The sequence below is a fragment of the Hemitrygon akajei genome, chromosome 1 (genome assembly GCF_048418815.1).
Source record: "Hemitrygon akajei chromosome 1, sHemAka1.3, whole genome shotgun sequence".
In the NCBI taxonomy this organism is placed as follows: domain Eukaryota; kingdom Metazoa; phylum Chordata; class Chondrichthyes; order Myliobatiformes; family Dasyatidae; genus Hemitrygon; species Hemitrygon akajei.
Window position 1 is genome coordinate 113,126,471 of NC_133124.1, and position 26,390 is coordinate 113,152,860.

Consider the following 26,390-nt stretch of genomic DNA (forward strand, 5'->3'; position numbering starts at 1 on the left):
CTTTTTTGTTCTGGATTTCTAGCATTTGCACTGATGGATCTAGATACCGACAGAATTATTGTTCAGTCTCGATTGTACATAGAAAATATAAATCTCTATTTGGGTGAAATAGTGTCAGTGGTCCAATACTGCTGCAGCACAGTGAAGCAGCTAATGGAGCTCTGGCTTGTTCGATTATGATCTCAGGTGCTGTCTGTAGAATTTGTATGTTCCTCTTGTAACTGTGTGGGTTTCCTCCAGGTACTCTGGCTTCCTCCCTCATCCTAAATATGTGTATGTTGGTAGGTTAATTGTCCCCTGTGAATTGCCCTGAGTGTGTAGATGAGAGGTAGAATCTGTATTTATAAAAATGGAAAACAAGAGAAAATCTGCAGATGCTGGAAATCCAAGCAACGCACACAAAAAGCTGGAAGAACTCAGCAGGCCGGGCAGCATCTTTGGAAAAGAGTACAATTGACATTTTGGGCCTTCAGCGGGACTGGAGAAAAAAGGCTAAGGAGTAGGTTTAAAAGGTGGCGGAGGGGAGAGAGAAACACAAGGTTATAGGTGAAACCTGGAGGGGGATGGATGAAGTAAGGAGCCGGAAATTGATTGGTGAACGAGACAGGAGATCATGGAAGAAAGAAAATGAGGAAGGAGCACCAGAGGGAGGCGATGGGCAGGCAACGAGATAAGGTGAGAGGGAAAAGGGGATGGGAAATGGTGAAGGGGGTTGCTGGGGGGCATTACCGGAAGTTAAAGAAATCGATGTTCATGCCATCAGGTTGGAGGCTACCCAAATGGAATAAGAGGTGTTGTTCTTCCAACCTAAGTGTGGCCTCATCATGATAGTGGAATACCATGGATGGACATATCGGAATGGGACTGGGAAGTGGAAGTGGGATTAAAATGGGTGGCCACTGGGAGATCCTGCTTGTTCTGGTGGACGGAGCATAGGTGCTTGGCGAAGTGGTCTCCCAATCTACATCAGGTCTCACAGGGACTGAACTAGTGGGATGAAACAGATTCGAGGTATGCTGATATGAGTTCAGTAGGGCAGAATCAAGCTGAAATAACGGGTCTACCTGGACAAACATATTTGTGGATTTTGGGTAGGAGGTAGAAATGGGAGGTATGGGAACTATGAAGTTGGTGGAGGTGATGGTGTGCGAGACAATGGCCTGGTGTTCCCTAGTGGGGTCCTGTTTGAGGGGTAAGTAAGAGGAGGTGTCTGAGAGTTGGCACTGGGCCTCAACAAGGTAGAGGTCAGTATGCCAGACTGCAACAATACCTCCCTTATCTATGGGTTAGATGGTGAGATTAGGATTGGTGCGGAGGGAGTGGAGAGCCGAGTGTACGGAAGGAGTGAGGTTGGAATAGAGGCGAGTGTTGAACCATTGTAGATGGTTAATGTCCCGTTGGCAGTTGGCAATGAAAAGGTCCAGAGCAGGCAGAAGACCAGGAGGGGTGTCCAGGAAGCGGAGGAGGGCTGAAGATGGGAGAAGGGGTCATCGGTGCAGGGTGGAGTCCTTGCCAAAGAAATAGGTTCAGAGATGGAGGGGGCGGAAGAAGAGTTTAGTGTCGTGGCGGACATGGAACTCACTGAGGTGTGGAATTAGTGTACGTGAGTGCTTGATGGTCGACCTAGATCTAGCGGGTTGAAGAACTTGTTACCATGCTCTGTGACTCTATAATTTTAATTGGAACTGACAGAAAAAAAAAGTCTTGCGTTTACTTTGTCCCTGCTTCTACGACAAGCTCTTCAGGAACCGTGGCCATGAGTAACTTGCAGTCATTGAGCTAGTTTTGAAATTTAGTTTTAAGGTAGAATATAGACAGCAGTTTCTCAAAATTCATCTTAAATATGAGGCCCATCAAATCTATACTGGCAGGAATCAGTTGGTTATTATATGACAGTAGAATAAGGCAGATACAAATAAATGGTTTCTTTTGAAAAGTATTTGGTTCTATATATCTATGATACAACTTAGAAAACGAGCCTTTCTCTTCATGGAGAATATCATATTTTGTTCTTTTCACCTCCCCACTCACCATTCACAAGCAAGAAGAATCAAATGGTTATATTTGGAGATCCATGCTTGTGTCCTTGAGCAAATGTCAGTTCAGTGTTAAAATGTCTAATTGAAGAAAGGTTCTCATTGTGATCAAGAACTGCAAATTCCAAATTCCATATCCAAACCTATTAAATAGCATGTTTCTTGCCAAAGGCATTCTAGCTTTTTGTATTCTTACCCCTCTTTAACTGCACGTTGTACAAATCAAACCCATATTTTACTTCACTATAAACATTGTACGAGCATGGGATAATCTTTTTTGGGCTAATGTACAAATAATTTGAATTACTTCTAAAATGTATTGAAATTCTCATCTTCATGGATGTATTATTGAATTAACTTCAGGCTATAAAATTACATTTTGAAACAATATATACTGGGTTATTACCTTTGTTTGTCTATTTGAAGGAATTTTAAAGAAGAAACTGACATTTTGCTCCTGCACTTTGTTGAAGTCTTTCTAATGCAGTGTTAGTTCATTCCAATGTATTTTGCATATATGCACAACATTGACCGACTGGCATGCCACAAACTGGCACTTTTTTAAGCCTGTTAGTTCATGCTTTTGATTTTCATTTATAGAATACAGTCTGGACTTATAAGGTATTTATGTATGAATATAAGCGTGATTGGATTATAATAGAGTTGTGAGTTAATAGTTGCCTGGCATGCTGCCAAACTAACAAAATATCCAATGATGCATGCACAAGGCTGCTGAGAACTCTGTAATTACTGGATTTATACAGTGTAGAATCATTAGGTAATATGACAGTATTTAAAAGAATGGTTACAGAATCATTGAGATAAGTGTAGGAGCCTTCTTTCATTTGTAAAATTTCTGATTTTAAAAAATTTCTCACGTTTCAATTCTGCGCAATTCCTGAATGGCTGCCATTTCCCGAAGAGTCTATTACTGACACAAGACCAGTAGTGTTTATCTCATATCGAGTGTCGGTGCAGTGTCTCAAATGCTGCTTGATTCTGGAATTCATTGAAGCTAAGGCAATCCTATTCACCTCACTTGCCACCCCATCATTAAAACCAGTGGTTCCTAACCTGGGGTCCATGGACCCATTAGTTAATGGTAAGGGTCCAGGACATAAAGAAGGATGGGAACCCATGATTTACACTTACGGACAAGTTAAATGGACTTTTTCCTCTTTGTTCAGGGACATGGGATCAGTTTTAATTACCCCCCAGTATTGTCCACTGCTGGGAACAATATTCAATAATATTGAAACAAATTGAATAGTTCATCTTCTTCTACTATGAAGTTGGAAGAAAGATTAATTCCAAAGTTTTTATTTTGTTCACAGGATGTAGGCATTGTTGACTGGGGCAATATGTATCAAAGTTCAAAGTAAATTTATTATCAAAGTATGTATAGGTCTCCCCGGGGTTCTTTTTTTTTTGCTGGGATTCACAGTGGAACAAAGAAAATACAACAGAATTAGTGGAAAAACTACACAAGCAAAGACTGACAAACAATCAAATGTTCAATAGACAAAATGCAAATACAGAAAAAAATAAGTAAATAAATTATACTGAGACCATGAGTTATAAAGTCCTTGAAAGTGAGTCCATAGGTTGTCGAATTAGTTCAAAGTTGAGTGAAATTATCCACACTGGTTCAGGAGCCTGTTAGTTGAAGGATAATAACTTTAATTGAGCCTGGTGGTGTGGGATCTTTTGGCAGGAGACTTGGATCCACCCCTAATTCCCTGAAAGACATTATGGAACCTTGGGGATTTTGAAAACAATCTAGTTTTACAATCAGCTTTCCTGAGATTAGTTTTCATTTATTTGACATTTACTCAATTACTTGATTTTTTTTTTACATTTCCCCCTGTTGTGCTGGAATTTTCAGTTATCATCAGTAATCCATGTCTCCAGATAATACTCCAACTGATCACAGTGCTTCCAAGGCGCTAATAAGTTTTTTTGGAAATGAACCTGAATTGCTCAGCAGATTGTGTAACATCTGAGAGATGCCTTCCTTCCTCAAATGTTGTTTGACCTGCATTCTCCTGTAAACTCTGTGTTGCTTCAGAATACTAATGCTTCTAGTCTGTTATGAAAATTTCACAAGCCATGAGTAAGTTGTGCTGTTTTGGTGCTGGGAAGTTCACAGTTGTCCACATCCTGGTGAGTCACAGCTTGGTTCAGCAGGTGGTCAGTTCAGCTTCTGGGTGGAACATAGCTTTGTGGAGTAACACAATAAAGAGAGCTCAATGGGATGACGAAGAAGCTTGTGAATTTTCATCTTTGGCAGTGTCAGATCTTCAGCTAAACATGCACTGGTTAGCATATCCTGCTAACTTGCTGTTTCTGCATTCTTGTAGATGCCCTGAAGGAATTTAGTTCCACAAGCACGTCTATTCACAAAATTAAACTTATCATTTTCGATGGAACAATTAAAGGGGCAAATTTGTGAAATGTGTCCAAGGATTTTTTTTCAAGTGATATGTAATTTGCACTGATAGAGAGGAGCAACATTTAACCTCTTAGGAAATGAGGCTAGGCAGATTATTGGTGGGTCAGTGGGGAAGCATTTTGGGACCAATGGCTGTAATTCTACTTTTAAATAATTCAGGAAAAAATAGGGAAAAAAGTTCACAAATTAATGTCCTAAATTGGGGCAAGGCTGACTTTGATGGCATGTGCCAGGAACTTGCAAAAGATTGTTTGTGAGAGGCTGTTAGCAAGTAGAAACATCTGGCAATGAGAGGGTTTTAAAAGTGAGATAAAGAGTCTTAAAGGCCACATGTTTCTATTAGAGTGAAGGGCATGGCTGACATTATTAGGGAACTCTGATTGGTGTGGAATAATGAGGCTCTGATTTAGTTTTTTTTTAAAAAGAAGCAGGTGTATAGGCAGACTGGTAACTCAGAGATTATGATGAAGAAGGGATTTGGCATGTTTGCCTCCATTGGTTAGGGCACTGAGCACAAGAACTGGGATGCCAAGTTATAGCTGGAGTATTGTGCTGTGGTTCTGGTTGCAATATTATAAGAAGGATGTGATTAAATTAAAAGGGTGGAGAAAAAAATTCACAGAAATGTTTCCAGCAATGGAGGGCTGGGGCTATAAGCACCATTTTTAAAATAAATTGTGAACTATTTATACAACAGTTGTGAGTTTCACATCCGTGAAGCAGACCGTGTCTGCTTTCATGGCTGCTCTTCAATAAATTAAATCAAAATTATTTTGTTATATTACAAAGCTTGACTAAAATAGGAGCTGTTATAAAGGAATACTCAGTGCAAAATTCTACACAAACATTATGTGGTCAAATAATTCATAAGGAAATCATAACTGAATTCATACTCTCCTCTGTCATTATATAAATGGCATCAAACAATTGCTTATGTTTCAGTTATGTGCAAGCAAGTAAAATGTTATTTTACTGAGCTAAGTATAGAAATCATTACAGCTGCATATGAAGGTGGTCATTATGAATAAATTCTGTATGACAAGAGAAGTTTGTGCCATACCATAATGTCTTGATCTGAACCTCCACATTAAAAGGAGTTCTTAAGCAGAGAGAAAACTAAGTATACTGAATCAATCTCCCATCAGTGGATAATGAATGCTTTGTAAAAATGTTTGGAACAGAAATTAACTGTAACTCAGTAAATGTCGTTAATACACAAATATAACGATTATAAATTAGTGAACAATTATGAACAAGTTAATGAACAGGTCGTAGATGAGTGTGTCCCTACAAAATCATTCAGAGTCTTCCCGAACCAGAAGCCCCGGATGAACCATGAGATCTGCAAACTGCTGAGGGTCAGATCAAAGCCATTCAAGTGCGGTGACCAAGGAAGTTACAAGAGGTCCAGGTACGATCTCCAGAAAGCCATCTCACGGGCAAAATGGCAGATCTGAACTAAACCTGAATCAATGAAGGATGCGCAGCAGCTGTGGTAGGGCTTGAATGCTACTGCTTCTTATAAAGTAAAATCAAACCACATTGGCAAGAACTGAGCTTCACTTCCAGATGAGCTCAATGCCTTCTATGCTTGCATTGACTGTCAAAACGTAGAGGAACCATCACGAACTCTCACAACCCTGATGATCCTATGATTTCAGACTTGGTGAGGCCAACGTGAGAGCATCGTTTAGGAGTATGAACCCACGGAAAACTTCTGACCCTGGTGGGATACCTGGCCAAGTACTAAAGACCTCTGTTAATCAACTGGTTGGATTGTTCACTGAGATCTTTTACCGCTTGCTTCAGCACTCTGAGGCACCCATTTGCTTCGAGCAAATACTGATGTGTGGTAACCTGCCTCAATGACTATTGTCCAGTAGCACTTGCAGCCACAGTGATGAGGTGTTTTGAGAGGTTGGTGCTGAAGCATATCTACACCTGCCTCAGAAGCAACTTTAATCCACCCCAATTTGCCTACTGGCACAACAGGTCCACAACAAATGCCAATTCATTGGGTCTTCACTCAAACCTGGAACATCTGGACAGCAAAGACTTATACATCAGGATGCTCTTTATCGACTTCAGCTCAGCATTCAATACTATCATTCCCTCAAAAATAATCAATAAGCTTCAACACCTTGGCCATAATACCTCCTTATGCAATTCGATCTTCGGTTTCCTCACTTGCAAACCCCAGACAGTTCAGATTGGCAACAACATCTCCTCCACAATCTCCATCATCACAGGTGCACCACAAGGCTGTCTGCTTAGCCCCCTGCTCTTCTCACTTTATACTTTTGACTCTGTGACTGAGCACGGCTCCATTGGCATATTTAAGTTTGCTGATGTCACCACTGTCATAAGCCTAATCAAAGGTGGTGATGAATCAGCATATATGAGAGAGACTGAAAGTCTGGCCATAACAACAACCTTTCACTCAATGTCAGCAAGACCAAGGAGAGGATTATTGATATCAGGAGAAAACTAGAGGTCTGTGAACCAGTCCTCATCAGGGGATCAGAGGTGGAGAGGGTCAACAACTTTAAATGCCTTGGTGTTAACATTTCAGAGGACCTGCCCTGGACCCAGCATGTAAGTGCAATTATGAAGAAAGCATGACAGTGCCTCTACTTCCTTAGGAGTTTGCGAAGATTCAGCATGACATTTAAAACTTTGACAAGCTTCTATAGATGTGAGGTGGAGAGTATATTGACTGGCTACAACACAGCCTGGTATGGAAACACCAAAGCCCTTGAATGGAAAATCCTACAAACAGTAGTAGATATAGCCCAGCCCATCATCACTAAAGCCCCACCATTGAGCACATCTACACGGAGCGTTGTTGCAGGAAAGTAGCATCTATCATCGGACCCTCACCACCCAACTCAAACTCTGTTCTCGCTGCTGTAATCAGGATGAAGGTAAGTTCAGAAACACTGAGATGAATAAATTTCTTAAAGTGTTTAATTGGAGTAAGGGGAGTTATGAGGCTATCAGGCAGGAACTTGGAAGCTTAAATTGGGAACAGATGTTCTCAAGTAAAGGTACAGAAGATAAGTGGCAAATGTTCAGGGGATATTTGTGCAGAGTTCTGCATAGGTACGTTCCAATGAGACAGGGAAGTTATGGTAGGGTACAGGAACCGTGGCGTACAAAGGCTGTAACAAATCTAGTCAAGAAGAAAAGTTTACAAAGGGTTTAGAGAGCTAGGTATAAACCATATCACCATATAACAATTACAGCACGGATACAGGCCCTTCTAGTCCGTGCCGAACGCTTACTCTCACCTAGTCCCACTGACCCGCACTCAGTCCATAACCCTTCATTCCTTTCCTGTCCATATACCTATCCAATTTTACTTTAAATTACAATACTGAACCTGCCTCTACCACTTCTACTGGAAGCTCGTTCCACACAGCTACCACTCTCTGAGTAAAGAAATTCCCCCTCATGTTACCCTTAAACTTTTGCCCCCTGTAATGTTAGAGAACTAGAAGATTATAAGGCTAATAGGAAGTAGCTTAAGAAGGAAATCAGGAGAGCCAGAAGGGGCCATGAGAAGGCCTTGTCAGGCAGGATTAAGGGAAACCCCCAAGGCATTCTACATGTATGTGAAGGGCAAGAGGATAAGATGTGAAAGATAGGACCTATCAAGTGTGACAGTGGGAAAGTGTGTGTGGAACCAGAGGAAATAGCAGAGGTACTTAATGAATACATTACTTCAGTATTCACTATGGAAAAGGATCTTGGTGATTGTAGTGATGACTTGCAGTGAACTGAAAAGCTGGAGCATGTAGGTATTAAGAAAGAGGATATGCTGGAGCTTTAGGAAAACATCAAGTTGGATAAATTGCCGGGGCCAGATGAGATGTGCCCCAGGTTACTGTGGGAGGCAAGGGAGGAGATTGCTGAGCCTCTGGCGATGATCTTTACATCATTAATTAATGGAGGGTTGCGGATGTTGTTCCTTTATTCAAGAAAGGGAGCCCAGGAGATTATAGACTAGTGAGTCTTACTTTAGTGGTTGGTAAGTTGATGGAGAAGATCCTGAGAGGCAGGGTTTATGAACATTTGGAGAAGTATAATATTAGGTATAGTCAACATGGCTTTGCAAAGGGTAGGTCGTGCCTTACGAGCCTGATTGAATTTTTTGAGAATGTGACTAAACACATTGATGAAGGTAGAGCAGTAGATATAGTGTATATGGATTTCAGCAAGGTATTTGATAAGGTACCCCGTGCAAGGCTTATTTAGAAAGTAAGGAGGCATGGGATCCAAGGGGACATTGCTTTGTGGATCCAGAATTGGCTTGCCCACAGAAGGCAAAGAGTGGTTGTAGTTGGGTCATATTTTACATGGAGGTCGGTCACCAGTGGAGTGCCTCAGGGATCTGTTCTGGGACCCTTACTCTTCGTGATTTTTATAAGTGACCTGGATGAGGAAGTGGAGGGATGGGTTAGTAAGTTTGCTGATGACACAAAGGTTGGAAGTGTTGTTGATAGTGTGGAGGACTGTCAGATGTTACAGTGGGACATTGATAGGATGCAGAACTGAACTGAGAAGTGGCAGATGGAGTTCAGCCCATATAAATGTGATGTGGTTCATTTTGGTAGGTCAAATATGATGGCAGAATATAGTATTAATGGTAAGACTCTTGGCAATGTTGAGGATCAGAGGGATCTTGGGGTCCGAGTCCATAGGACGCTCAAAGCAGCTGCGCAAGTTGACTCTAGTTAAGAGGGCATATGGCGTATTGGCCTTCATCAATCATGGAATTGAATTTAGGAGCCGAGAGGTAATGTTGCATCTATATAGGACCCTGGTCAGACCACACTTGAAATACTGTGCTCAGTTCTGGTCACCTCACTACAGGAAGGATGTGGAAACCATTGAAAGGGTGCAGAGGAGATTTACAAGGATGTTGCCTGGATTGGGGAGCATGTCTTATGAAAACGGGTTGAGTGAACTCAGCCTTTTCTTCTTGGAGCGACAAAGGATGAGAGGTGACCTGATAGAGGTATATAAGGTGATGAGAGGCATTGATCGTGTGGCTAGTCAGAGGTTTTTTCTTAGGGCTGAAATGGCTGCCACAAGAGGGCACAGGTTTAAGGTGCTTGGGAGTAGATACAGAGGAGATGTCAGGTGTCAGAGGTAAATTTTTTATGCAGAGAGTGGTGAATGCGTGGAATGGGCTGCCAGCAATGGTGGTGGAGGCAGAAATGATAGGGTCTTGTAAGAGACTTTTGGATAGGTACATGGAGCTTAGAAAAATAGAGGGCTATAGGTATGTCTAGTAATTTCTAAGGTAGGGTCATGTTTGGCACAACTTTGTAGGCTGAAGGGCCTGTATTCTGTAGGTTTTCTATGTTTCTAAGGTATAGTAGCTTCAGGACCCACACCACCAGGTTTAGGAACAGTTATTACCCCTCGACCGTCACGCTCTTGAACGAGAGGGGATTTCACTCAATTTCACTCGCCTCATCATTGAACTGTTCCCACAGCTATGCACTCACTTCATCTCATGTTCTCAATATTTATTGCTTATTGATTTATGGTTATTAATTCTTTTTCTTCCTTTTGTATTTGCAGTTTGTTGTCTTTTGCATACTGGTTTTCCATCCTGTTGGCTGGGGTCCTTTCATTGGCTATTATGCTTATTGGATTTATTGAGTACACCTGTAAGAAAACAAATCTCAGGGCTGGATATGGTGATATATATGTACTTCAATAATAAGTTTACTTTGAACTTTGAGCAATAATAAGAAATGTGTTTTCCCTGAAGTTTTGGCTATTGGAGTGAACACATTGTACGGTATTTAGAATTGTTAAAGATTGGTCAGAACTTGCTGATCTGTACATATTCATCAGAGCATGCAGGCAATAATAACTACAATAGGTTCCTGGGTAATTGTGATGCACGTTACAAGCTCACAGTGAAAAGCAAGTTCACACCTCTTGTTGCATTTGATGCTTTATAAGAACAAATTGTATAGGCTGAGGGATGTCCTTATAAAGGTTTTTAATATGTGAAGCACTGGTTGGTCACAGACCTTTTTGTAGAGTAGGAGAATCCAAAGCTTTTTTTTTAAAAAAAAGGTTTAAAGTGAGCGAAGAAAGATTTAAAGGGGGATTGAGGGTGTGAGAACAAGCTGCCAGAGAGAGAGGCAGGGTATAATTACAGTCTTTAAAAGGCATTTGAACAGGTACCTGGATAGGAAGGTTTCAAGGTGATGTGGGCCAAATACAGGCAAATGGGACTACATTAGATGGTACCTTGTTGAGCATGCATAAGTTGGCACGTAAGGCCTGGTTTTAGGCTGTATAACTGGTACTGTGGTTTCTGCAAATTTTAGATCCATTTTCGGATGGGTGTGTAGTATGGTAGAATTGTACTTAAAAATCATTCATTTATAACTCTGCCTTTATCTGAGCTTTGGTTAATTAACTTTTGGATATAGTCAATCCTGGCAACATTGCTGATTCCTCTCTTGAATTGCTGTATTCTGTGTGGTGAAGCTGGGAAGTTGCAGGATTTTGATTGAGCATGACCGAACGCAATGAAAAACTTTCCTGATTAGGGTGCTTTGTAACTTGGAGAGACGGTGGGGCTTCTCGTATCCCTGCTGCCAATAACATTGCAAGTAATGGGGGTGGGGTGGGCAGGGGTGTTGGTCACGGGTTTAGTCAATCCTGCAAATTAAACTGTTAATGGTACATTCTGCCACCAGTGGAGAGAGCATAACTAAAAGTCAGTTTCTGCATTTAGAAGGTCAGTGATTATACTGTTAATGGTTCAAAGCATATAGAATTATTTTGATTTCAGAGACAAAATAATTAATACAAATTTAATATTTCTACTTTTCAAACAAAATTTCAAAAATATATGGTAAATTCATCAAGCTCTTCACAATTAGAAATAGATTCCTAATTTATTTTTGAGTCCTTTTTTTAAAAAAAGTTCTACTGTAATCCTGAATTACCGGTAGTTGTGTTCTCATCAATGGAACGTTAAGTGACCATGTGATAATCTTACTGAGATAGAATGTGCTTCTGGCAGCAGTTGCATTCACTGAACTGTGATCTGAAATGCAGGAAGTGATGCCGAAGAGATTCTCGGGGCAATGCCTTACATGACTGGTGAACAGCTTGTAAACAGAGAGAAGAAGCTGGCTCAAATTCGAACAGTTGCTTTGAAAGAATTTCTGAGTAAGTCTTACAGTGTATTGCACAATGTGTCTCTGAACCTTCTGATCATCCAGCAAAGAAAGATGTGTACACTCTAGATTGCTAGACATAGATAGATTGGGTGAATCATGCAGCAAGAAGCAGTACTTTCAAGCTAGTGCTGGCTTCTCAAAAGACCCCTTCAATCAGTCCTGCTCTTCATGTATTCCTGGTTGTTACCTCTGCCCCCTCCCAGCCACCATTACCAGTTTGCTTTCCTTCTCAAGTATTTATTAAGTTACCTTTTACAATCACTGATGCATCTTCTTTCACCACCCTCTGGCAATATATTCCAAACTGCAACTTGCAGAAGTATTTAAAAACAAATCATTCTCTTCATCTCTTTTGCCCTTTAGTTTACATGCCCTCTGGTTACTGGCGCTCTTGCCACTTGAAGTAGTTTTGCTTTTGTTATTTGCTCTTCAAAAGTCTCCATAATTTGGAACCTTTACTATTAAATCTCTCCTTGTCTTTATCTGATCTGAAGAGAGCAACCCGACCTTCTGCACTCTCTCCACATAACTGACTTCCCTCATCCTTGGTGCCAGTGTAGTGCCGTTTTCAAAGCTTGCAACATTCCCCAAGAATTAAACTGTAGCTATGCCCTAATTAGTGCTTTATAAATTTCTCACAGCTTGGAGTTTACTGTTACATCAGGGAGGTTGCTGAGTAAATGAGAGGGATTTCATTTTATCCCCTTTTAATAGAGTCAGGCAGGCAGACTGAGCTTGAGAATTTGTAGGCTTTCCTGTGTACAAGTGCTGTGGACTATAGGTGCTCTGCCCGCTTAATTCATTCGGAGTGGATATAGCCAGCAATACTGGCATTTGTTGCCCATCTGTAAATGGCCCTGAGCTGAGGAGGTATGCCATGAACTGAACTGAATCTCACTCCCTCATAAAGCCTGGAAACAATCACGATACCTTCATTTTTAGCAGCTCAGTGTGCCGCTTGCATTTCAGCCTCTGTTCCAAACAAAAGCCAATTGAAATTCAGATTCTAGTTATGTGTTGTCAAGATTTGAATATCAGAATCAAGTTTACTATCACTGGCATATGCATGAAATTTGTTGATTTACAGCAGCAATTCATTGTAATGCATAACAATAACAACTATAAATTACAATAATAAGTATGTATAAAACATAAATTAAATAAGTAGTTCAAAAAGAAAGGAAAAATAAAATACCGAGGGAGTGTTCATGGGTTCAATGTTTATTCAAAAATCTGATGGTGAAGGGGAAGAAGCTATTCCTGAAATATTGAGTGAGTGTCTTTAGGCTCCTGTACCACCTCCTTAATGGCAGCAATGAGAAGGGGGCATGTCCTGGGTGATTGGGGTCTTTAGTGATGGATGCTGCCATTTTGAAGCTTCACCTTTAGAAGTTGACCTAGTTGCTGGGGAAGCTAGTACCCATGATGGAACTGGCACAGTTTGCAACTTGCTGCAGCTTTTAATAATCCTGTACAATAGCCCCTCCATGTAACAACATAGAATGCATTAGAATACCTGGTTTCAGTGTGCCATCAAAAGTTGTGTGGAATATTCTGATGTTAGCCATATTGTCATAATTTTGACTTCATTGTTTCTGCACAATTAATTACAATAAATTTAAACCATGAACCTACTGTACAGGTTAATTTACAAACTATATCATTAAAATATTTGGATTTTGGAATTTGGATTTACGATATGATCTCAAACATTTTCCATTCAACCATGGAATAAGGTAGCTAAACCTTGCCATGATTTTGTAATGTATATTATATGTAACTACACCACCTATGTTCCAAAATAAGGGAAGGTTTGTTCCATACAGACAATTCTAATTGTGAATTGAAAATGCATTAATTAAATAAAGATCTGCTATTTTGCCTTGTCATATAATTGCTTTTTGTATTACTTTCACAGAAATAAAGCAACTCAATCAAAATTATTCATCCATTCCAGTCAATGAGCTGAAGGCCTTGTTAACTTTGGCAAGAGAACAGTATTTTATGCAATTTGGCAGCAGCCTGCCATGTGCTAATTCAGGCAGCGCATGTCAAAACCAACAGGAAGCTGTTAAACTTATTGGTAAGACACATTGTGTGGAGGTTAACCTGGTATTTGGTGGATTTGCTGTGTTTGGAGGGTCCGGAGGTGGGGAGTGGCTGCTTTGGAGAAAGAGAAGAGTAGAAATGTTAATCTGTTCAAAGAGAATTTGCCTTTGCATATTCCAAAAATAAACAAATGCCCATGGTACTATTAAATGATTTTGTAGCATAAAACGTAAAGTAATAGTTGAATCTCCCTACAAATAATGGTAGTTCAACAGAGGAAAGTAAAATGCATGATTAAGTGCAGCAGCTATCACGTAAGTTGACAGGTAAACAAATAAAATTCTCCAAGAGGACCACAACCTTGTCGTAGGGTTTGGAGGCTTGTGTGTCTTAATGACCTGGAAAATTATGTAGGCTGGAGTAGGGCCTTGTGTTTTGATTCTTGGTGGGTTCATCCTCTGCCAAATAGGTCAAAAAGTAAAGGGCAGATTAAGAGTGGTTCACCAGTCCTCTAAGTTCAGAGGTTCAGTTCAGGGCTAACAACCCTGACTAGTTCAAAAAAAAATTGTTACAGAAACAACAACGAAGAATGCTGCCCTGAATGCCAGCGGCGTAACAGGCAGTAAAATAAAATGTGCAGTGTGCGGTAGATTGTGAGATTAGGAATTCACACATGAGAGCTCTGTTCAAGCATCTGATAATAGCAGATAAAAGCAGTCCTTGAGTCTGGTGGTGCATGCTTTCAAGCTTTTGTATCAGATTCCCTTTCCTTACAGAAGAAAATAAAATGTTAATTGGAGATATCTGCTTGAGGATAGTAAGCACAAGACACACAGAAAATTGGAGCAAGATTAGGCCTGCTTTGCCATTCAGTGGCTGTTCTCAATGCTGTATTCCAAGTGTGACATCCAAGTTCAAGTTCAAATTTAATTATCATTCAACCATACCTGAATATAGCCAAACAAAACAGCGTTCCTCCTGGGTAAAGCTGCAGAACACATTACCAGCAGCACACAACACGCTGCACACAGCACAAATAGCACATCTGGTTACAATTTCAGTCAGAAAGAACAAAAAAAGAAGAAATATAGCACAAGTCCCTGAGTGATATGGCTGTAGAACTGATGGTAAGTTGTCCTGGTCCAGCTTGTTCTTCCACTGAGTGAATACAGGAGGGCAGCACTAATAGGAGACCCAACCCAAGTGCAGATTCCAGCATGCCCTGCAGGGGCTCTCCCACAACGCCTGTGCTCTCCCATACCACCTCGGCATCTCCTCTCCTGGTCAGCTGCACCAGGCAACCCCACAGCCTCGGCTTAGTCCTCACCACAACCAAGGCAACGCAGCTCTCCCACTGTTGATCACACCAAAGAACCAGTGAATTGGACTTGCAGTATTCAGCTTTACCAAAGTCTAACAGCGTTTTGTGATCACAATAAAAATGTCCAACACAATCACTCACACTGAGGACCGTCCAACAGTACATGACATATTCAAGCAACAGCACAGTTTTATGCAATAAGTCCAGCTGCATCGCTATTGAGCAACTTGCTGATGGGATAGTTCTGCAGTACTTGATGTTCTTGGTATCCAACTGTGACTTACGATTCTAAAAAAGACATGCAAGACAAACAGATACACGTTTGGCCACTGCGGCTGTGCATGCCACCATCTTTCTGCAAGTATCCATGTGAAAGAGTCATGGAGTTTGTGCCTAGGATTCAGCAATGTAATAGAAATCAATTTCAAACAAGCAATACCTTTTCATTTTTATTTTGTTTAAGAACATTGTGTTGCACTTAAAACAATCAAAACAAGCATTGGGTTTCAGAAGTTTCTACCTTTCACAAATAAATGTGGTATTTACTTTCAACAAGAAGTTTAAGACTGCATCTTGAGCATTGGAATGTCAAAAACTGCCCAGAATAATTAATTAGACAAGGCCAGAAAAGTACAGAGAGAAAGTGAACAGATCTCTTAAGTTCTTGAAGATTAAAACTGACATACAAAATCTCTTTGAAGAATGGCAAAACTAAATTGGAGATAGTGAAAGAAAAAGAATTGCAGATATCAAAAGAGAAATCATTTGGATCAAAACCATTATTTTTTGTGAAGACAAATTCAGAAAAAAAAACTGATCTTCAAATCTAGCAATTCTAAATGACTATATCTTCTCATATATAAATATAACATTTGTGCCAGAATTGTCTAGTGGTGAATTTTTATTAAGAACTTTTATTTGTCACTGAACTTGCAATGGGCTGATGCATCCTGCATTCTTGCCTCTCATCTTTTAATTAATAACTATGTAGTAAAATAGATTAAAATACAAGTAGCACTGCTTTTCCTTATAATTCAAGGAAAGATTAAACATATTTATGGCAGAATATCATTTCATTTACATTGTCTGCAAATGACCATCTGTCCATTGCCCCATCCCATACCGACTATACAACTTTCTCTAGACTTTTACCCTCATTTTTTTGAATATTCATGACTTTGAAACCCTTCTTACTGACCATTATTTGTGTAACTTACAGAAAATCATTCCCACAGATCATTTGCTAAAAAAATCTTTGGGATTTTACCTGTCTTCTCTTCCATCTAAAGGATCAAAGTGTAATGCTTCAATCCTAATGGTCAACTTCCCCTATCACACTCCCAAGTCAGTGTACTAACAAAACAGTTCTTTCCCTTAAGCAAGTAAGTTTTTGCAGGCAATCTGTTTCTATTTCCATGTATCAGGGCATTGATGTATAAATTTTCTAATTTGTGGAGTTTAAAGTTAATGAACTACGAAATGAAACCTAACAGTTATAATTTGCAGCAAATGATCTAGCTTACTAAATACAAAACAATGCATTATATATATTTAATAGTTTGGTTAAATGTAGTGTTTTACCAAGCATATTTAATTTATTTATGGATTTTAGTTAATTATGTACTTTTTCAAAATGAATTTAGCAGATCTGCTACTTGGAATTGGGAGAGAGAGAAGAGGAAAAACTATTAACATGTCAAAATTCTATTCAGTATCAAGCCTAATAAAAACACTTCCATTTAAGTGTCAAGTTGTGGAGCTTAGACTGCTGTGGAGTGTTGTGGCTGAAGGCAAGGATTTTGAAATGATTTCTTTTGGTCATTTATTTACTTGAAAGAAAGCATTATCTTTTCTTCACTGTCCTCCAGATGGATGTGGTCAAATTCCCATTTAGAATGTACTTCCTGTTGCTCGCTGTGGTGTCACTTTGGGAGTCTCGGCAATAGAACAATCTAATACAAATGTACTTAAGTGAATTACTATCAAAATAAAATCAGAAAAAGCTATGAAGCACACATGTAGTCAGGCAGGAAAGAGTTCACATTTTATTCTAATGGCAATTTAGCCTGTGATGAAATGACCCTTGTAAGTCACAGAGTTCTTCCTAACCTTATGTTTTTGTGAATTAGCAAGGATTTTGTGGGATCTTAAAGTACTCCTCCACTCCTGTTCCTTTTCCACTAAACAGAACATACACTTAGTTCTATTAGAATAATTTAGATTTTTTTTTATTTTCATTTTCCATCCAGAAAGAAATAACTCAAACCTAAGCCCCTCACAATGGCCTGAGAGAAGTGTTCTTCAAAACTATGAAAATCTTGAGCGGATCAGACAGAAAAGAAGGTAAGATATGTTTATGATAATTTATTTATTTATATTGAGATACAGCATGGAATAGGCCCTACTGGCCTTTTGAGTTGCACTGCCCAGCAATCTCCTGAATTAATCCTAACCTAATCACAGGACAACTTACAATGACCAATTAACCTACCAATAGGTACGTCTTTGGACTGTGGGAGGTAACCAGAGCACCTGGAGGGAACCCACATGGAGAATGTACAAGCTCCTTACAAGCAGTAGCAGGAATTGAACCCGTGTCGCTGGTACTGTAAAGCGTTGTGTTAACCACTAAACTGCCATACTGCCCCGTTACCAATCAGAGACACACAAAACTTTGGATTTTCCAATGAAAGTGGGAAGATATGTATCTCAATAATCTAGATCCCTCTAATTTCACAATTTCTGGCTACATCTAGCATTTCAAGTTATAACTTTTTATAAAACCATCTGTCACTGAGAAACATTTTCTGTTTAACTTATTCTGAATTCAACTAGTGATTGGAGATTGCACCTGAATATATGACAGGCAACAGTTGTTCTTGCATCCGTTGCACTTCAGTTATTACCTCCCATTACTTACTTGGGTCTGCGGTGAATATCTCATCATGGAGTCGTACGTTGTTCCAGTATGCAGACAGGTTCTTTGGCCTGACTTGCCCATGCTGATTGCTGAGCTAGTCCCATCTGCCCATGTTTGGCCCATAGTTCTCTAAACTTTATCTATCCTTGTACTTATCGAGACAGCTTTTAAACATTGCTAATGTGCCTGCTTCAACCACTATATTTGACAGCTCATTCCAGATGCCTAACATCTTATGCCTTTTCATCAAGTCATTAACAGAGATAATCAATTGCTCTCTTAAATGTAATTTTTTTAATCTCAAGTTTTTTGACAAGTATATGCTTCACATTATGGAAAATCATGATAACAGATTGTTTTCACCTTGCCTGTAATGGTGGGGCATGTCCGTATTCTAATGGCTCTTGGTAGCAATGTGGTTTAACAAATCCTAAAGTAAACAATACTTAAATCTTGTCTAAATCTTACAATGTTACTGTACATGCGGATGTCATGCAAAGAAGAAGAGGAAATAAGTTTATTCCTTGCTGTGAGAACATCTGTTCGATTGTAAATAAATGCCTTGCTCCTGGATATGAACATATCCACATATGGAGCCAATTATTTGTCTAATATTACCATAGTTGGCAATATGGAAACAACTGTAAAAAAAATCATAATGGATTTTGTTACTTACAGATAGAATAGGATCGACATATGAATTCTGTAGGTGTGCACTTTGATTGTAGTTAATTATTGTGGTTAGAGGGTTGTCTGATGATTGTTTAAATGGAGCATAATTCTGAATAGAACAGTTTCCCAAAACCTCTATGAGCATATGTGTGAGTTACTTACAATGAAGGAGAGATGCAAATTTAGAAAATACTGGAGGGTAGAATTGGTTTGGATTTGCTTACTAGTGTGTTATGTTTTTAAATCGAGAGTGATATATCTAGAGAAAACAACTGCTTTTTGAGCATCTATGAAGTTTTGGCAACTCCAAAGCTGATTTGGCAGGTCTGAAGGATACAACAGCTGAGATCCCTTATGAGGAATCTCATTATTTTCAAACAATGCATTAAGCTCAAGATTAAATGTAACTAATTAATTTGTGTAAGGACCCAGTGAACGATTCATGCAGACGGCAGCATTGCCCTTTCACTCAGCATAGTATTGTTACTTTGTACATGAATGTGAACACTGCAATAAATCTTGCACTCTTTGCTCACTTGCCTTGGAAATGGCAGGCAGGCAGGCAGGCAACGTAGGGAATTGTAATTGGGCTTAGTATAGTCAGGGGAATAGACTCAATTGTGTCACAAGGATCAAGTGTCCAGAAGGCTGTGTTATCTGCTTGTTGCCTGGGTTTTGGACACCTCAACTGACCTGTGGAGAAATTTGGAGTAGGGGAGGAAAGATCAGTTGTCGTCATCCATGGGGGTACCAATGAGAAACTAGGGGCTAAGTTAAAATGCAGAACCAAAAAGGTAGCAAACCACATGCAAATTGGCATAGGGTTAATAAGATCAGGGTTCAAAGATTGGTGTGGGAGAAGAGGGTTTTATTTCTTAGGACATTGTCAACAGTTTGGGGAAGTGGGAAGCTGTTATGGTAGGACTGCCTCCACTTGAACCATGCTGGGGCTACAATCCTGGTGAATGAATCCAGCAACTAGGGCTGTGGATAGGGCTTTAAACTGCAGTCAGGTGGTGGGTTCAACAGCTTAGAAAAGTATGCGTAAGGTAAAATGGAAGAAGAATGCAGAGGAGGTCACTGAAGTCTCTTAAATAAAGCATAAGTCAAAAAGTTTAGTAAGGGATAAGAACAAGTTCAGGCAACATGGAATCAAAATTGAAAAGAAGAGTGGTAAATACAGGATGGTATTGAAGAGTGGTGAAGATATTATAAATATGAGAGATTCTGCAGATACTGGAAATCCAGAGCACCATAACTCTGGCCTACCATCTGCCTATTACCTCCCTTGGTACCCCTCCTTCTTCGCTTTCTCCCATGGTCCAATCTCCTCTCCTGTCAGATTCCTTCTTCTCCACCCCTTCACTTGCCCCAACCACTTTGTTGCACCTGTCCCCTTCAAGGTAGTCCTCCTCCTCCTCTCCCCCCCCCTCCACCTTTTTATTCTGGCATCATTCCCCTTCCCGTCCAGTCCTGAAGAATGGTCTCTGCCCAAAGCGATGGCTGTTTATTCATTTCCATAGATGCTGCCTGACCTGCTGAGTTCCTCTGAAGGTGTTTATGTATCAATGCATGTAGTATATAATGTAGATGATTTTATAATCCAGTTAGAAATCAGCAGGTATGAAAATTGCAAATGTCACTCCACTCTTTAAGAAAGGAGGGAGGCAAAAATTGTAGGCCAGGTACCCTGACTTCAATGTTGGCAAGATGTTAGAGTCCATTGTTAAGGATGAAGTGCGAGGGTTCTTGAAGGCAAATAACAAAATAGGCTGAAGTCAACATGGTTTCCTTTAGGAGAAATCTTGCCCAACAAATCTGTTGGAATTCTTTGAGGAAGTAATAAGCGAACAGACAAAGGAGAGTCAGTGAGTGTTGTTTATTTGGATTTTCAGAAGGACTTTGACGGTGCCGCACATGAAACTGCTTAACAAGATAAAAGCCCATGGTATTACAGGAAAGATATCATGGATAGAAGACTGGCTGACTGGCAGAACGCAAAGAGTGGGAATAATGGGGGTTTTATTGGGTTGGGTGTCGGTGTCTAGTGGTGTTTGACAGGGGTTGGTGTTGGCACTGCTTTATTTTCACGTTCATTTTATGGCAGTGATTTGGATGATGGAATTTATGGGTTTCTGACCAAGTCTGCGGTTGATACAAAGATGGCTGGAGGGGCAGGAAGTGTTCAGGAAGCAAGAAATATGCAGAAGGACAAGAAGTATGCAGATTAGAAGAATGGACAAAGAGCTGGCAGTGGAATACAGTGTGGGAAAGTGTATGGTCGTGTACTTTAGTCGAGGCATAAAGGAAAGAGTAGATTATTTAAACAGGTAGAGAATTCAGAAATCGGGGTGCAGAAGGAATTGTGAGTCCTCGTGCGGAATATCCCAAAGGTCAACTTGCAGGTTGAGTTGGTAGTAAGGATAGCAAATGTAATGCTGAGGCTTTCTAAGGGACTGGTCAGACTACATATGGAGTATTTGGAGCTGTTTCAGGCTGTCTATTTAGAAAGGATGTGCTGGCATTGGAGCAGGTCCAGAGGAGGTTTATGTAAATGATCTTGGGAATAAAAGGGTTAATGTATGTGGAGCATTTGATGGCTCTGGGCATGTACTCACTGGTGTTTAGGAGAATGAGGGTGATCTCATTGAACACCACTGAATACTGGGAAGCCTAGATAAAGTGGATGTGGATGAGGTGTTTCTAATAGTACAAAAGTCTAGGACCAGAGTATTAGGACATCCCTTTAGAACAGTGATGAGGAGGAATTGCTTTAGGTGAATCTGTGTAATTTATCACGACAGATGACTGTGGGGTCTAAGTCGCTGGTTATTTTTAAAGCAGAGGTTGACAGATTCTTGATTAGTAAGGGCATCAAAGGTTACAGGGAGAAGGCAGGAGAATGGGATTGAGAGGGGAAATAAATCAGCCATGATGGAGCAGACTCAATGGGCCATAAGGCCTAATTCTGCTCCTATGCCTTATGGTCTTGTGGTCTGTGAAGCACATCATTCTTTCACATCTGACGAAGGGTGATCAACCTGAAACATTGGTTTTTCTTTCTCCACAGACACTGCCTGATCTGCTGAGTATTCCCAGTATCTTGCATTTTTAAACTGTTATATTATTTAACCCCATGCAATATTCTCCATATAAACAATTTAAAAAAAAATACCAGAGATGGCTGGCAGCCAAATGATGACTGGAGTAAGTTTTATTTAACATAGCAAAGTCTGTTTAGAAACTACAGACGTGGCAAATAGCTGAAGAAATTCGAGCATAAGCAGGAAACAGGAAACATAAGAGACTGCAGATGCTGGAATCTGGAGCTAAAAACAACCTGCAGCAATCAATTGTGTGTTGCTCCAGTTTCCAGCACCTGCGGTCTCTTGTTTCCATGGATTCCTCCAGCAGATTGTTTCTAGCAGGAGGCAGAAATCTGACAACCTTTGCATGTACTGAATGAGTGAAATATCACAGTGTGGCTCTTGAACTCCATTTTTGAAACTTCATCTTATCAGTTGAAGTAGAGACATGTGTCCAAAGTGGAATTTTGTAGAACATCGTTTGTGATGCCAGCTAAAAACATTCGATCCCCAGCACTGCTGATATCTTGAATAGACACATTAATCCATCTTTCCTAATTACAGGTACAGATTAATGTTGTCATATCACACACACAAAATGCTGATGGAACGCAGCAGGCCAGGTAGCATCTATAGGAAGAAGTACAGTCGACATTTCGGGCCGAGACCCTTCGTCAGGACTAACTGAAAGAAGAGATAGTAAGAGATTTGAAAGGGGGAGGGGGAGATCCAAAATGATAGGAGAAGGCAGGAGTGGGGGGGGGGGGTGGAAATGAAGCTAAGAGCTGGAAAGTTGTTTGGCAAAAGGAATACAGAGCTGGAGGAGGGAGAGGATCATGGGATAGGTGGCTTAGGGAGAAAGAAAGGGGGTGGGGAGCACCAGAGGGAGATGGAGAACAGGCATGGCGTGATGGGCAGAGAGAGAGAAAAAAGAAAAAAAAGGGGGGAAATAAATAATAAATAGATAGATAGATAAATAAATAAGGAAGGGATGGGGTAAGAAGAGGGAGGGGGCAGTAACAGAAGTTAGAGAAGTCAGTGTTCGTGCCATCAGGTTGGAGGCAACCCAGATGGAATATAAGGTGTTGTTCCTCCAACCTGAGTGTGGCTTCATCTTGACAGTAGAGGAGGCCATGGATAGACATATCAGAATGGGAATGGGACGTGAAATTAAAATGTGTGGCTACTGGGAGATCCACACTCAGGTTGGTGGAACAACACCTTATATTCTGTCTGGGTAGCCTCCAACCTGATGGCATGAACATTGACTTCTCTAACTTCTGATAAATCCCCCCTCCCCTTCTTACACCATCCCTTATCTATCTATCTATCTATCTATTTATTTATTAATTATTTCCCCCCCGTTTTTATTTTCTCTCTTTCTCACAATCACTCCTTGCCTGCTCTCCATCTCCCTCTGGTGCTCCCCTCCCCATTTCACTCTCCCAGGCCTCCCGTCCCATGATCCTTTCCCTTTTCCAGCTGTGTATCCCTTTTGCCAATCACCTTTCCAGCTCTTAGCTTCATCCCTCCCCCTCGTGTCTTCTCCTATCATTTCTGATCTCCCCCTCCCCCTCCCCCTCCCACTTTCAAATCTCTTACTATCTCTTCTTTCAGTTAGTCCTGACGACGGGTCTCAGCCCAAAATGTCAACTGTACTTTTTCCTGTAGATGCTGCCTGGCCTGCTGCGTTCCACCAGCATTTTGTATGTGTTGCTTGAATTTCCAGCATCTGTAGATTTCCTCATGTTGTCATATCACATTTTACTTTTTTTCTTCAATTCAATTTATCGTAATTGGTTTTTTTTGCATCAGATCTGGAGTAACAACTGTTTTGTTCTCCTTTACATTTGTGTACTGGAAATAACATTAACCAATCTTGAATTACTGTTACTTGACTTTTACATTGTCCTTTTTGATCAATAGTTAAGTAGTGGCGATATAAACACTTCATTGTTGCAGCTTTCCATTCCAATTTGAGTTTAAAAATGTGAGAAGCCATAGTGGATAGTGCTCACACTGTGAGCTGACTGAGGGTGATATGATTGTTGTCCAACAAAGTGACAATAAAAAATATTGAAATTATTAGTTACTTGAGCTTCACCTTCAGAAAGGCACAATATTTATATTTTTGACATTACTCAGTCGTTACACTGCATTTCACTGTCAATGAAGTGTTTGAACCAAATAAATGTGCAGGATGTTTTGCTGGAATGTTTAATTTCTGAACTTTATTTGCGTCCAGGTCTGGCTCCATATTAGCAAGCTCATCTGAGACTCTTTTGGGACTCAAGGGAGGCCAACGACCACTTCCAATGCAGCTTGATGCCAAGGAGCTGCTAAAGTACTTTACACCTGAGGGCTTACCCATTGTTGAGCTCCAGCCTTTAACAATTCAGAGAGGGTAAGTCAAACTCATTTTTCCTATTTATTTCTGGGATGTTTTAAGACAAAGTAAAAAGTTTCTGACAAATATGAAAATCTGACAGAGATCTGGAAGAACAGAAAGACTTGCAGCTGTGGACTAAGAAGCAGGGAAAATGTTTATTATTTCAAGTACTAACTCTTTAATAGATGACGACATCAGGAAAAATGGAAGGAGAAGTAAAACAATGTTGGGTTTAATTATGGTCGCATGTACCGAGATACAGTGAAAAGCTTTTGTTTGTATGTCATCCACATAGATCATTCCATATGCAAGTACATTTCAGAAGTAGATCAATGTAGTAAAAAGTATTATAGTTAAAGGGAAAATGCACTGCAGCTGGACAAATAAAGTGCAAGGACCATGACAAGTGTTATTGTTAACTTCTGCAGCTTGTTATCATCCTAATAGTATGAATGGCGATATTTATCTCTTACTAACTTTTCATTTTTATTTCCTGTCAACAATTTAACTGGTAAACCACCAACCTAATATTTTCACAACTATTCATAAAAAGCTGGCCTTTTACAAAACCTATTACACCCTAAGATTGCATACTGTAAAATTATCTAATTTTGTTCAATTAAATATACCATTTACCAACACTGCGTACTGCTCTACATGCTTATGTTACGACTGAAGAACATATTAAGAAATATATTATGTGACAATACTGTAACATTAAATGCACTCTTCCACTTCAGTGAAAATGAGTTTGCACTGACCCCAGAGATGACCATACAGAAGCTGAGAGGTCTACCGTTTGAGAAGGCGACTGAATGTCATTACCATGGAGTTGAGTAAGTATAATGTTCTAAAAGTGTGAAAATAATTTAATGTTTTAGTTGCTAGGTTTAACTTCTTATCATTGGTAAACTGCAAGTGGAGAAACAGAGAGGTAATAAAAATAAGCAATGCCAGAGAAATAGTGTACTTGTTAGCATCAGTTTATATTTTCTGGGTCCCTGCACTAGTGTTGTTATCCCCTGCACAAAATATTGCATAACAGCCCGGCTTCCTTTTACCACACAATGCTAGAAAGTGACCTGTATGTTCCTGCTCCCAGATGATAATCTTGTAGTAATGTGCATACGCTTAAAGGAGCAAGAAGAAACTAAGTGAACAGCAACACAGCAGCCTGCATTGATGAGGCACCCTTCCTGTCTCCAACTGGTTGAAGTAGGTGTTCTGCATCTTGCTACAAAGCATAATACTATAGTGAGCAGAAGAAATTAGAACAGCCCGTGTGGCTGAACTCCTCTCAGAAAATCATTGCACTTCACTTAGATCCCATAATTGCTGCTTTCATCATCTACCATCCAGATCTGCTCTCTACTGCCCCCTATAGCAGACTCCTGTATATTCTCCTTGCTTTGTGCATATTTAATTTAAATTGCCTTCACCTTCTCCCCTCAAATTGTACTGATCCCTGATTTTTAATGGTGCTTAATAGATTCATAAACAAAAAAAGATGATAATCACCTTTACGCTTCCTTGGTTCCTGCTGGGGTCTGCCCTCAGTATTTAAGGCTAGTCATGGTTTCACATGGGATGTTGCTTAGAGGCTTAAGAGGTTCAGCCATCTTTTCAGCTGACACCTTTTAAGTGATCAACAGTTTTGTATGTTTGCACAATCAATGACAGGTCTGTCAATTTTTTTAAATCGGTCTGTAATGGATATTGAATGAACATTGCAGGTACTGCCTAGACCACAGCAGAGCACTTGAGAAAGACATCGGATTTGGAAAGCTTCAGTCTCGCCTTATCCGTTATGAAACCAACACAACGTGCTCGAGGGAGCATTGTCCTGTTGTTTATAGATTAAGCCCCCTGCCGTCTCCAGCAGTACTGTCAGAGCCTGGAAGTGCACCAGATGGAGAAGCTTTGCAAAGCACCTCCCTGAAGAAACGTACTGATGGATGTGAACAGAAGCAAAGATCTAAGAAAGTGGAATGTCTCCATCCAAGCAAAAGGTAAGCTGCAAATAGTCGTGGCAGGCTAGACCAGTGAGGAAAGGGAACTTGCTAATGTCCGAAGCACAAATGTTACAAAGGATGATATCTGAAACATTGGAGATGCTTTTGCCTTCCTAGCTCAGTGGTTTTCTGATTCTGGTTTGCCATTTTTATGATGTTCAATATCTTGTATAAAACCATAATCAGGTATGATAAAACTTACTATTTTGTTTCACTCTGTCCGGCTTTGGTGT

The 26,390-nt window shown here is 40.1% G+C and overlaps 1 protein-coding gene across 3 annotated transcripts in view; it reads left to right on the plus strand.

Annotated features, from left to right (window-relative positions):
* mtbp (MDM2 binding protein) overlaps positions 1-26,390 on the plus strand; it is a 113,109-nt gene that overhangs the window by 69,986 nt on the left and 16,733 nt on the right. For all 3 annotated transcript variants that reach the window (XM_073050242.1, XM_073050249.1, XM_073050254.1), the window contains 6 exons: positions 11,584-11,697; positions 13,627-13,791; positions 17,328-17,421; positions 24,002-24,160; positions 24,886-24,981; positions 25,879-26,154. In XM_073050242.1, coding sequence (XP_072906343.1) covers positions 11,584-11,697; positions 13,627-13,791; positions 17,328-17,421; positions 24,002-24,160; positions 24,886-24,981; positions 25,879-26,154 — 904 coding nt within the window. The remainder of the gene's footprint in view (positions 1-11,583; positions 11,698-13,626; positions 13,792-17,327; positions 17,422-24,001; positions 24,161-24,885; positions 24,982-25,878; positions 26,155-26,390) is intronic.